Consider the following 14,858-nt stretch of genomic DNA (forward strand, 5'->3'; position numbering starts at 1 on the left):
CCCAAACAAGTTTTCAGATTGACCCGAAATGCTAATCACAGTAAAACAATAAGAAGTGTTATATCCCTACTGTGCTCAAGATACCATTATGGAAATGCACAGTAGGGATATAACACTTTTTACTATGATTTAATATCGTGCACTACTCCAGCTTGTTTCAGTACTTTTTATTGATGTGCTATGGTCCCTACTCTAGTTGAAAATTACAAAAAATTTTGTGTACTTGTTCATTGTTATGAATGTAGATTCTATAAACCATTTCCTTTCCACGCAAAGTTTCAAGTTGGGTGGAGTCAGTTAGTTTGTTAAAACTCTTTGTGAGTGCCTTAATTGTCTGACCACATTGTGTATACAACATGGCTTCATGCTGCCAATAACCCATGGTTTACAATAAACATGGGAGTGTATAAACAGTGGAATGGACTACTGGAATGGTGGAATGGATTTTTTAAGGTTCAATATCATTTTTACATTCAAATAAGTACAGCTCCTCCCCTTAAGTAAGCAAATAAATAGGATTCCCCTTGAAGTCAGCTCTTTTAGCATACTTCACCTCACCATAGACAAAGTGTACCAATGTAATGTTCTGTAAAGTCAGTTATGAACATGCACTGCAGTGGAATACCAAGAAGACTCCTGACTTAACCCTTGTTCTCAAATGATAGATAGCTAGCTAATTAGATGTATGCATTGTAAAAGTACATTCACTGTGTAATGAAGTATCCGGTTATTTATTATCAACTTTACCAGTTAGGCACTGGAGGGCGAACACAAAGGCAGAGCCTGTATGAGGTGTTTACCACTAACCTACAGTAGGAACCTAAGCGAAAATCTTTGGGTAAAGTGAAACAGGACTATCTTGTAAGCATTTACAATGAGCCTTTTCCACAATTATGTCAAAACAAATTTTAAAGCAAAGTTCATTGTGGCAGTGCCACATTGCACACTGAATTGAACCTTTATTAAGACAGTTAGTTTCAGACAAGTAATAAAGTATTTATTTATAAGTCATACAAGTGTTGTAGTGAGGAAAAGTATGTTAACTGAGCTGACTTCAATGGGAAATCCTATTTATTTGCTTACTTAAGGGGAGGAGTTGTATTTATTTGGATTTAAAAATGATATTGAACTTAAATTCCATTCCACCATTCCAGTAGTCCATTCCACTCCCAATAGACATTATAGGTACACAGTATCTGAGTGAATGATGTGTGTGCATGCAGATTAGCTACTCTACAGGCTAACTGTATACGTATATGATGTGGTGCATGAAACAATTTATTTGTGGATGCCACATATTGTTTGTGGGAAGCCATATGCATTCATACATGTCCACAACATAGATGCTTTCACTGTGGTATGCCAAATGGACACAATACTCACATGAACAACAAACTCTAGCTGCACAAACTATATTACATAGCATTATGTTATCATTTATACTACTGTGCACCAGTGAGCCAATGTTGTAGTCCATACACCCATGGAAAATCTGCATGTGATTCTTCTTATTGTGTACGGTCTTGGCTGAAATAATAAATGTACAACCACTGACTATTTTAACTTATAATTATTTGTTTGTCAGAGTTCCATGTCTGTAGCTAGCTCAGTATCATACCATCTGGTGTGTATTCATGAACACTGCATTAGGATGCTAATGTGACGACAATGACTAAGAGACTAGAATCCTGACACATGTAGTAAGACAAGTTAGACAACAGCTGTTCAATACCTTTGATGGCGAGAAGTCAATGTTTAAGTAGTGGTTGAATGCAGAGAATGTCTCAAATCCCAGCTGCTGTGGCTTCCTTGGTGCATGCCTAGATTGCATGTTGCGGGGGATCAAGTCACCACTGGGTCTGGGATTTTTTTCTGTATTCTTCACAGTTTCAGTTACATGTTTCTGACTCTATGTATTTACAGGCGTAGCCTTCTCATAGGTCCCTAGTGGGGATAGCACTAATTATAAGGAATGTGTGTAATGTATAGTGTCATCTACAGCCAGGTAAATACTCTAATAATGCAGTCAAGTGTGCCTGATAACAACAAAGCATACACTGAACTTGACAGCCACTAATTGTAAATTGCTCTATGTATCTACAGCAATTATCATTATCAATAAAACAAATCCATTACTGGATTAATAAAAAACAAACAAAATTAATTAATTGGAAATTTTAAAATCGGAATAGGGATCGCTGAAAAAAGCCACCTAACAAGAAGGGATCGCTGGGGTGGTAATGTAAACCACAAATCCCTATTTTGACTCATTTCAAAATGACTGGAGCATGTAACTAAATATTTATTACAGAGAGAGTCAAAATAGGGATTTATGGTTTACATCACCACCCCAGCGATTCCTTCTTGTTTGGTGGCTATTTTTAGCGATCCCTATTCCCATTTTAAGATGTCCATTTTTTTATTTATCTAGTGACTAGTACACTTTGGTGATTATTTTCTTAGTTCTTTGTACTTATGGAAAAGGAAAATCATTATGCTAGCTATATCTTAGTTGCTATAATGGATCAAGTAGTGCCGAAAATTTAAAAAGGCTTACTGAAAACTCTGGAAGCCTCATGAGTACACCCTGTAATGGAGTATACATCACTGCATGTGATTAATTACTTACAAAGAATGAGTAGCACAAAATATATTAATTAAGAATATTATTCTTACAGTTTCCACACCCAGTGTAACTGTGACTGCCCCCAGTAAACAGATAGTTGGTCAACCACTAACTCTGGAATGTAATGTAACTTCTGTGAGAGGTATCACCAGTAGAGTGGACATTGTGTGGAGTAGTGATGGTACAGAACTAGAGAGAGTGGAAGGAGTTAATAATAGCGCAATGACAAGCAATACTGCATTGTACACAGACACTTATACTATATCACTACTAACAACATCTGATGATGATAAAGTATACCAGTGTGAGGTGGTGATCAATTCTAATACAACAGTGACAACTGACAATAACATCACTCTGGATGTGACTGGTGAGTATCACTTATAATACTGATAATAATATTGGCAGCTTAATTTTTTGAAAGCAGTATTTTAGGCACAATGTGTATTCATAGATTAATGGTAATAACTAGGCAGCTATATGTGTAAATTTTTAAATGGAGTCATTTAAGGCCTTTTATATTTCTAGGGTACAGGGAAGCATTTAACCTATGCAACTCTATACGTATAAAGGATTTTTTCACAAAAGTGTGATTGAATCACAGGTGCACATTATGGGAGGTTGGTAAAGTGGGGTTCAAGACAGATAAGGGTATTATAATGAGGTGGCTTAACATCAAAGTTTGAAAAAATCTTTACAAAGTGGATAAAAATACCAAGCTTTGTAGAAGTGTTGTGAATAATTTTAGAAGGGGTGCCAAGCCGCAGTTGTTATTGGTCAATGCTTGTGATAAAAAGTCTAAATACTTTAATAGAGCAGTCAACCACTAATTAGAGGTGTACCGATAATCGGATCGGCTATAATATCGGCCACCAATATGGCAATTTTTACCAATATCGGTATCGGTACAGAACAGCAGGAGGACCGATATCGCTACCGATATTTATACAGTAGCAATAGTTTGTACATAAACGGATTGTGCATTGGTTTTCTACATTATTCCTGTGGCTCTTTAGTGCCAGTGGCTTATTGTTCACTCTGAAACAAGCACTACACTACGAGAAGCCATATAAATACACGCAATTCTACTGTCTGTTGCTGGAAAGCTTATCACAGGCACAGTCTTTATAAATGAAGCAGTTATAGAGTAGCTACCTTGTAATAAAAAAAAGGGTCACAGGATAACCAAGGAAACTTGCTGTCACAGTACCAGCTTTCTCACAAACCATTAGAATGCAGAAATATCCGTATAAGGCTTCATGGGAGTATACATAAAAATGTTTGTGGGTGCCTAATTGTCTGGATTGCACAATAGAAACCCAAGCTGTGTACCACCACAGACAGAGTATAGCAATGAATACATGCACATGTTGTTGTAGGGTAGGTAAATGTACACTTTTAACTATAATGCAAATATCGGATCGACTATCGGTTATCGGCCTCTTTTGGTGGCACCAATATCGGATATCGGTACGTGCCAAAAACCCATATCGGTACACCTCTACCACTAATGGGTGTATATATCTCCTTTAAAAAGCTGTATATAGCTATTAATTTGTCTAAAACAACTAAAATACTATAGCAGAACCTGTAATCTGAAATATTTCAAGGGGTATATCCCCAGACCCCAGAACGGCATCCATATCTGCTTTATTGTTCAAACTTCACTTTGTAATTTCATTTTCAGTTGCCCTACCCCCACTCTCTGACCTGCTGAACCACCCCTGCGAAGAGTATAGTATGTGTCAAGCACTGCTTCCCATTGCTTCTCTTAGTTATAGATATATTCCACATACCAGTGTCTTCAAGGCAGAAATGCTGAGTAGGAGGTGTTGGAATATGACACAACATAATATATGTAAAAACCGAGACAGAGCCAAGGTTTCTATTGCATCATTCTATGTAACACCTCCTATTAAGCATTTATGTCTCAAAGTTACTGGTATCGGTGTCTAATTGTCTTAGAAAATGGTAATCCTGAGCCTATTATGCTCAAAATTAACCTATTATTCTTTCCAGAATTTCCCAAACATTTCTCCTGTTATTCCTTTTGTATCTAGCCTATTATTCCATAATTAACATGCTGATTGGTGTGGAAACACCCCGGGGCAGTGTGCACTCGGCATACTGGAGCAGTGCACACCCCCGGGTGCAATCACCACTTACCATGTATTTAGTGTGTGCATACAAAATAGACACGACTATATAATGTTTTCCTAGCTATACACACCACCCATCCACCGCACCTAGCTCTATTGCCTACTTTTTCCTAGTTCTAACCACAATAACATTTTCCACAAAGCCATAACGTGTACGCAACAACACCAAACAAACAAACACTCATGCAAATATCTACCACATAACATTGCACCATTGCCATGAATATACATAACAGCACAAAACACAAATAACATTCATACAGATATCTATACACAAGTACTTTGGGGAAAGGACAACTGAGGAAATTGTTGGAGTAGGGTGTAATAACTTTTGCACAAGCCACGCAGACAAGCATTGTGGATATGGCATAACTGGATTTACAGTTGACCACGAAGCAAATATGTCTTCCAATTAGTACAAGATTGCAGCAACGCATCATATATGCATAGCAACACAGTGTGATAGCAGCAACCAATGAATAATCATATTAAGTTAAATTTAGCATAATTGGTTTGGTTTGGCCATGCACAGATAATTAGCACTTCATCCACCTGCACTTGGTCCTCAGTTGCCATTTAACTATATATGTGTATCTAAGTTCAATATCAGTAATTGGATGCACAACAACCAAGTAAGCAATGTAACCAAGTTATGCATACAAAGGTTCAATTTTTTATTATTATTTTATATATATATACATACATTATGTGGACAACCGTACAAGCGCATACAACAACATATGCACTGGCACATATACTTAATGCATGGTTTTGGGTGGGAGGGAGGGAAAAGGTTTTTCTGTCCGCCAACACGCCATGCACTATGGCATGATCTCGTGATCTCAAACCTGTCAAACCAGTTTATTACAATGAATCATTATGACGTCATTACGTTTCATGTATCCTACAAGATTGGTTCAACTTTTACCTGAAACAAGTGTTGATTTCAGTTTGTGGTGCTAGCACTGCTAATATACAATGCCTCTCTAATGGACCTTACAGTCAACTCAAGGATTCTGTGTTGCTGGATTTAATTACTTTACTCAAAAGGCTAGTTTATCTCTAAAGGATGCTGGCTTCATTTACTATGGTATGGTACGTAGATTTGCACTGTATCTATTCTACGCCCACACCAAGGCATGTTAACTTCAATTTATTGCGTTGCAATAAATTACATTAATGCTCATTTAGTTTCTGTAGCTAGTTGCTTAGTTTTCAAGATGCTGCTATAAGTAGTTTTGCCAGAATTAGTAGCCAAAAATTAAGCATTTTTCTATCCCTAAATAGTTAGTTACAATAGACTTAGAATACCTGCAGTAATAATTCAATAGTGTATGAAAGCTGTAGCTATAGCTACATTTTATTTTATTTTATTTTTTTCTTAGCTATAGCTACATGCTAAGTTAAGTAGACAATAATGATATCAATATGTTCAAAGACTTGAAGAAGATACACTGGTATACGATGTACAAGTTTCGTAATAGCACAGTTACATCCCCGGTGCTGTTTGCAGATTGTTAACATTAAACAATCTGACTGCTCTATTAGAGTATTTGAGTGTTCTATTAGAGTATATCGATCTTTTAGAGGCTTTTCAGCCAGCACTCGTATAATAGTGCCAGCTATATAGTAACTTAACTCTTTCTTCAACTAATCAAGAATAGACACACCCCTTACTTTCACCAATTATTCCCATGAACGTCCGATAATTCTAAAATTATGCCTGGAACCATCCTATTATTCCGGAATTATTCTCACAAAATTGGTGACCTATTATTCTGAAAATTATGCCGGAATAATAGGCGCAAGCCTAGAAAATGGTCAGCCAGCAGTGAAAAGGACATTGTAGCTATGTCTCGTGCCACTACTTTGCCAAGTCAGTCAGTGACTGAAAAGTTTATGAAAAGCTGCTCAGGAAACTCTGCAAGAAAATTTATCTGCCTTTTGAAGAGCCAGATATTTCACTGTGGTAGAATAGTGATAGCTACATGCTGCTTACTTTAGTGGTATCAACAAGTATTGCATCAGAGAAACATGTCAAAAATTGCAAAAATAAGTTGTGTTGGTGTAGCTACCAGGGTAAACAGATGAGTATTCTCATAACTACCCAGTAAAAATTAATTTACTGCAAGCAAGAATCAGTGGATCACTTCACCCTGCTCATGTAGAAGTGAAAGCAGAGTCATATATCTAGCTAGCTAGCAACATTATAATGCTGTTTGTCCCATCACAGCTCATTTTCTAGGAAAGCAAATTTACTGGGTGACTTGTAAGCAGCTGAACTCTCTGCTGAGTAACTTGTAATGTAGCTGAACTGTCTACATAGAGACTTATTACACAACTGAACTTTCTACTGGGTGACTTGTAATGTGGCTGAGCTCTTTGCATGAAGACTTATGTAATGTAGCTGAACTCTCACATTAAATAGCTGAACGTTCTACAGGGAGACTTTTAATGTAGCTGAAGTCTCTGCTGAGTGACTTGTAATGTAGCTGAACTCTCTACAGGGTGAATTGGCATAGCTACATTCTCTACTGCATTAGCTGTAACGTAACTGCTACTGGGTGACTTGTAATGTAGTTGAACACCCTAATAGAGTAACTACACTATTAGAGTATCTTAATCACGCACTGGTTACACATAGTTGGTTTTTGCATTATAACTTAATTGATTTTAACCCGATTTCTTCTTAACAACTGAAAGACTTTTCTACAGCAATTAATCCACTTGCTTTGCAAATTTCTGCTCATTTTCTTCAGCGGTTTGTCTGGTTGGAGTACTAACAAAATATTTTTTATTTATGAAAATCATTTGCCTGTTACATATAGTTGGTGTTTTGGTCATAACTCCATGACCATCATATAATTCCATGACCATCATCTCGAATTCTTTCAACCCACAAAAGGTTTGCACTATGATATATGTGACCGGGCCTGCGATAATAGGGCATGTGGGCACATGATTTTTGCCTACTTTTTCACACTTTCATCACTCATAACATTTTGTACCAATACGGTATGGCATTGCAATTTTCAGCTCTTAGTCAGCATTCAATTGGCATCATGATGCAAGTTACAGAATGGAAATATACTTTTACAGTACTGAGATATGACCTGTAAAAGGATGGGGTGTAGTTTGTGCCCACATGCCCTATTTTCGCAGGCCCGGTCACATATAGTTACTTCATGTACAGACTGATTTTCAAGCTATTCTATCAAGTGAATCCGATGGAGTTTCCACAGTAAAAATGGTTAATTTCTGTTCAGACACTATCAACCTATAGATGCATGAAAACGGTGTTTTCTTGGTTCCTGTAAAATGCACACTTGTCTGTTGCCTGCCCACACCAATTGTACAGCTGTACTTGGCTGCATGACACACTATTGTGTGTCTTTATTTTTAGAGCATCAACATAATTGTGTCATGTACAATTAGTTGCAATGCACCAAAGCTGTAAAAACTGGTATTTGAGCAATGCAGCTCAATTAAAATGGATGTTTTTATTCGCAAAGAGACTCCAACAGAAGTCTCTTAGTACTAAGAGGCTCATGTTTAACCAAACCAGCTAATTAGTTACCACTATGCACACAAGAATTTACCACTGAAATATAGTCAACAAAACAATAGCACAACCAACCTAGTGTACTTCACAACCCTATATCAGGGGCAGAGCCAGGATTTTCTGGAAGGGGGTTCAGATTTGAAGTGCATGGGGAAAGGCCTGGGTGCTTCCCTGAACTAGATTTGAACAAAAGTGATGCATACACAAAATATTCCCTTGGGAAATAACATTAAAAGGTGGTGTTTGTGCATCTAAGTAGCTAAAACCTACACTCTGCTGTTTATGCAGTTTATAGAAACTATAAACTTACTGTATTACTAACTAATCTTTACCTCCAGATGGCAACATACTGACAACCAACTTCACTGAACGCTCTTAGCACTCCACATTTGAGTCCCTTAGTTGACAATACTTTCTTCCAGGTATACATTATTCTCGGCCGGTCCTCTTGTTGATGGTCAGTAACTTCAGACTTGGCTTGTACTCCAATATTTTAGAGACATCATGTGCCCACAACATGTGAAAAATAAACAAAACATTTACCATGTAAATATACATCAACTATTCATGGTTGGTACTAATCTGACTAGGGTTGGGAAATATTTAAATTAATCGCCAATATCACCTAAGCAAGTGCTCGCAATACCATTATCCCATGTATATTTTGTCTTTGCAATATTATCACATAGGCAATATTTACCATATTTTGCAATAATTATCGTATTTATCATCTATTTTGTGTCTCTTCTGGGCCTCATATTTGATACAGTTCGTGCATATTATTGCTAAACTATGTCAGTTGTGTAACTTTTTAGCAAAGAAGTTGTGTTTGTAAACTAAAAACAAGCAGTTATATGGACTTTTCAAACTATGTGGTTGTGTTTCAATTTTCACATGCAATATTGCAATAATCGTGTTAAATGACTCATGCAATAATCGCATGTCACAAATTCAATATCACCCTAGACCTGACACACGCATAACACGACCACTCAAGTTTATCGCAGCTGCTACCTTGTAATTTGTCTAAACCAATTGAACCACCAGTCCTTCGCTATTTCCACCATGCACCACGTGCACAATTGATCACGTGATGCAATACTTAATTAATCATTAACCCTCAAAAGTAGTACAGAGCCGCGCCAGTGTGCAAGTAGCTACCGGAGAGCTCCAGGGCTGTAAAATCAGATGTGATTTTTAATTTTAAAATATTCTGTTTCTGAGATGGGGGTTTGTCTGAACCATTCAAACCTCCCTGCCTAAGCCCTTGTATACCGGTGAGTTAACTGCAGTGCCAAGGTGAGGGTTCAGCTACATTAAAATTCACCAAGTGGAGAGTTCAGCTACATTACAAGTCTCCCTTTAGAGAGTTCAGCTATATGTAACAAGTGTTCCTGTAGCGAATTTAGCAAAATAGCAAGTCGCCTTGTAGAGGGTTCAGCTACATTATAAGTAACCCAATAGAATGCAGCTACATCACAAGTCACACAGCAGAGCTAGAATTTAGCTACGTCAAGTCACGATAACATTAACAATCACCCCGTAGAGAGTTACAATATAAGTCACTCAGTAGAGACTTCAGCTACATTAAAAGCCTCCCTGTAGAAAGTTGAACTACATTGCAAGTCTCCCTGTAGAGAGTTCAGCTATGTAACAAGTCACCCAGTTAGAAAGTTTAGCTATATTACGAGTCACCTAATAAAGAGTTTAGCTACATTACAAGTCTCCCTGCAGAAAGTTCAAAGTCATTCTGTGGAGAGTTCAGCTACAAGTAAGTCACCTTATAGACAGTCCAAGTCACCCTGTAGAGGTTCAGCTACAAGCAAATTACTCAGTAAAGAGTTCAGCTACAACCAAGTGACCCTGCAGAGAGTTCAGCTACAACCAAGTCACAACTACAGAGTAAACCGAGTATTGAAAATTGGTACGTACATAAGCTGATCATCATATCATTGCCTTTTGATGGTTTGAAAAGCAATAGAGTTACAGCTGCAGAGTTGTAAAACAAAAACCAATAAGTGTAAAATCACGGAGTCGAGATACTCTAATAGAGCAGCCATCATGGGTAAAAAAGGTGCACAAAAAATGTTGAAAAGGGTTCGAACCATGGACCTCTTTACCCATTTCCTTAACCACTGAACCACTGCTATCTTGGCTGATTAGCACTTTATAAATGAAAATTCTAGTTTAAATCTGCTTATTATATGTGACTGGATCTGCGAAAACCAGTCTTATCACCCAAGACAGGATTTTCACACAAACACAAGCTTTGTGAATGCACTATCAAATTTCACTGTCACAGTCAACCAGAGTAAAGTGGTCTGCTATTGTTAGCTGCTTTTTTCAAGCACAGTGGTGAGCTGTACGAGTGGTCTGGCGTCTTGATGGAGCCCTGGCCAACCAAGAGATGGCTGTGTGTGGCTGTACAGCTCTGTGGTATTGGACAATGACCTGTGCTGTGAATTTCCTTTCATTTTAGCCAGTTTTGAGCCCTAAATGGCCCATCACTTGGCCTAATTCATCCCAACATGTTCCTCTTCAATTTTTTAAACAGCATCTTTCCCACCTTCCAGGCCCCCGCCTCCCACCCCTTTTGAATGTTGCCTGATACAGTCAACCTCAGTTAAAAAAACTATCTAAAATGGCAGGAAACTTAGCTGTTGACTACTTCTTCAGTGGATGATCTGGAAGGTAATAAATTGTTGTGAAATGTGTGAAAATTTGGTACACATAGCTACCACCATTGGCAAGCTACAACATTCTAAATATTTAAAATCAGTGTTTCTCAATACTTTTAAATGGGCGATAAGACAGTTTTCCCAGGGACAGTTACATATATAATTTCATTGATCTACTATTGGAAGTTCTAGATTATTCTGGAACATTCTACGTGTGTTCTATTAGAAGTCCTCAAAAAAATGTGCACTCTATTAGAGTATAGCAAAAATGATAATAAATATTGAAATAGAACATGTATTAATAACTCTGTCTTCACTAATCATCATTGTGTCTGTATAGATAAGGAGAAATGTGAGTAAAAAGAAACCCCAAAGTCAGCTATAGGCTGATTTTGAGGCCTTATAAAGTAAAAAAAAAACAAAGAAGTGAAATTCACACAAAAACAGCCAAGCTGTGAAAAAATAGCGCAGCCTTCAAAAGCCTGGGTGAAAAAAGCCTAGGTGAAAAAAGTTGTAAAATTAAAGGTGGCAGCCAAGAAATGGCTGTAATGATGTTAATGCAAATAAATTTTAATAATAGCTGCATTAACATTATTGCAATCATTTCTTGGCTGCCACCTTTCATTTTGCAACTTTTTTTTACCCAGGATTTTGAAGGCCACACCATTTTTTCATAGCTTGGCTGTTTTTGTGTGGATTATTACCAACAAAAAAGTAACTAAGATATTTTTACTGAAAAGTAATAATATTACAGTAACTTAAGTTACAAGTAACTAAGTTACCCCAATGCTGTAAATGTGTAGACAACTTTTACCCAGGCCACTATTCAAGACCAGGGGTTTCTCTGAGACTGGCCACTATTCAAAACAATACAGTATGTTGGTTATAAATAAAGACTATGCAAGGCTAGAAAGTGACTCGGCCAAGCTTATAATCACATTCAAAGGCCTTTGCAAGGCATTTGTTGTCTTATTATTTCTTTGGAATGCTATACTGGAAGTCCATGTTTAAGGCTTGCATGAGCCAATACGTTTGCCAGTCTATTCCACGTTCCCTTTATAGTAGCAGTTGAGCATGGTACAATATAGTACAGTACATGTTCACATTAAAGAGAAAATAACTGCTAGCAGAATGATATACAGCACACGATGACACATCCACGTAAGTAGGAGATGGGTATTTGTGTGACACATGCAATGGCGGATCCAGGATGGGGAATTTGGGGTAAACCCCCCTGAGGAGGAGCCATACGTCTGATTAAAATACTAAAGTTTAATTTGTCAGGCCAAGATCAGCTTAATAAAACTCACGAAATATTTACAAATTCACCTGAAACCAAAGTGAACCAAAGTCAAACTAACTATGAAATTGTCACCCAGCACCTTCATACGTACTAAACGCCTCTAAATATGATTATCATGTAGCTGTTGTAGAGCCTTTTAAACAGCTTTTAAGACTTAACAACCATCTGCAATGGCCAAAATGGTAAAAATCAACAGTGAGATACTACTAAGAGGTGTATTATTTGTTGCTTCAACAATGCAGGAGAATCTGGCTCTCCCCAACCACCTACAACTTGGCCTGTTTGTGCCCCTCCCCTTTCCAGGTCCTGAATCCACCCCTGACATGCATAACATGCATTTTACCATAAGATTCATCTTGTGAATCGAGTAAGTAGTAATATGTAATATAGTACATTTTTGAAGTAACTTCCCAAACTCTGCATTTTTATTTCTTTGAAATAACTTTTCACCCGGGCTACTGGGTCTGTAGCTTGAAATAAATAAACACCCAAGCCACTATTCAAGACAATACGGTAGTACTATTTCTATACAATATAGCTGGCAGATGAACTACAATGTGGTATGACCTTAAACCTGTCCATCAGTGACCACATTGCAGCAATTAATTTGAATACAAATCCAAGGAACAGTGTCTCTTCAACAAGTCTTCAGTCTTGTTTTGTTTATGTTGTAATGCAAAGAGTGCACTGATCACAAAAAGAAATTACAACCGGCTCAAGCAAGTTTGAGGACAGTCTCCAGAGTTCATTTTTTTCTCCTTAGGAGCACTGACATGAAACCAAAAATCAACTCTTCTTGCTTTGGGGTCATTAGGACCTTCTTTCATTGCAAAAAAGCACTCTAAAAGCAAGGGAGTTGGAACAATTCTCAGAGTGTGGGGGCTAAATCTAGCCATAACCAACTAACCACAAACTAATTAACACTCATGCAGACACACAGGGTCCCATTGATAGGACTCCTGTGGCTCAGTTCATATGTGCATTTATATAAAGATGTTGTGAAGTGTGTTATCAGAACCTCTTGAGAGATCATGTGATAATATTACAGTAAATTAATTTTAAAACAACCTAAATAGACACAAGAAACACAGTTGAAATATCTTCACTCTTTGTCATTCCAGACCTGTAGTACAGAAAAAAGACAAATAAAATTAAAGCCCAAAAACTGACCATAGGCTGGCTTTGGGGTTTGCAATAGTGATATATGTGACCAGATTTTACAAAACCGATAATCACACATCAGGAAAAATCTAACTACCACCACCAGTGGATAGCTACTCTATCGTACTACTAGTTTTTATCCTCAGTACTACTCAAACTACTCGAGGCTGGTTTTAACAGACGTTTTTTCTGAGTGGTGTGGAGAGCTTGAATGGCAGTTTCTGGCCCTTGTGAAGGGCTTGGCTCAGTGGTTTACTAGTGGATGGCCTGATAATGTTCGCTAAGCATTTCTTCTGTTGATTATGCTGCATATCAGCCACTAAGAAGCCAGCAAAACCAATCCGAATCACACATCAGGCAAAATCAAACTAACATCACCATTGGATAGCTGCGTACACTATCATACTACTATAGTTTTGACCCTCAGTACTACTCAAACTACTCTAGGCTGGTTTTAATAGCCATCTTTTCTGGGTGGTGCAGAGAGCTCGAATGGTGGTTTCTGGCCTTGTGAAAGGCTTGGCTTGGCAAAAATCAGTGGTTTACTGGTGGATGGCCTGATAATGTTGGCCAAGAATTTTTTTCTGTTGATTTTGCTGCATATCAGCCACTAAGAAGCAGCACAGCCCTGTAATCTCATGTCTGTACTTCAATCGTGGTCTGCCTCCATTTTGAAGTCTATCTCTTGCTTGCCCCCCACCCTCCTCCCCTTTGTGAGCACTCATAATACTACTTCGCTCATCCAACTTCTCATATTTTCTATCTTATTTCCCAGAAAACTCTACAAGCAGCTACAAGTATTGGAAGTGGTCTGAAATGTAAAAGATTGATGCATTTCTTGTGTAAATTTCATACACATGCTTGGCAAGTTATGCTGACTTGAATTCTTTAAAACCATTTATCTGGAAACTTCTAATGTGCGATTTGGAATGTTTTTCCAAAATACAGTCACATATATATTTCAAATCAACCAAGCTGTGAAAAAAGGGTGCAGTCTCCTAAAAATTCCAGGGTCAAAGAAGTTGTTGTTTTGGAATAGATATTAAGTATACATGATGGAACAAATCTTTTCATTTGAAGTAGAAACCTAACATGTTAGGGACCCTGGAAAAATAGTTTACAAGCAAGTTTTTTTTTTTTTAAGTTCATTCTGTTACTCACATATTCAGCATGTGATTACTCAGGCATGAACGGTACTGTAATTGCATACAGCCTCCTGGTGTTGGTTACCCCATTATGACTACACAGAATGCAGTTTTACCCCTAGTGCAACTTTAGATAAAACAGTAGAGTACCACATGAATAGATAGTGTACTAAAGGAGCATGCAGAAATATATCTATCTCAACAAACAAATCTATAAGCACAAA

The 14,858-nt window shown here is 37.6% G+C and overlaps 1 protein-coding gene across 1 annotated transcript in view; it reads left to right on the plus strand.

Moving 5' to 3' along the window:
- The window catches only part of LOC136261074 (uncharacterized), a 111,390-nt gene that overhangs the window by 25,478 nt on the left and 71,054 nt on the right, over positions 1 to 14,858 (plus strand). Inside the window, exon 6 of the mRNA XM_066055040.1 lies at positions 2,679 to 2,996. Coding sequence (XP_065911112.1) covers positions 2,679 to 2,996 — 318 coding nt within the window. The remainder of the gene's footprint in view (positions 1 to 2,678; positions 2,997 to 14,858) is intronic.

This window comes from Dysidea avara, chromosome 7 (genome assembly GCF_963678975.1).
Source record: "Dysidea avara chromosome 7, odDysAvar1.4, whole genome shotgun sequence".
NCBI lineage: Eukaryota > Metazoa > Porifera > Demospongiae > Dictyoceratida > Dysideidae > Dysidea > Dysidea avara.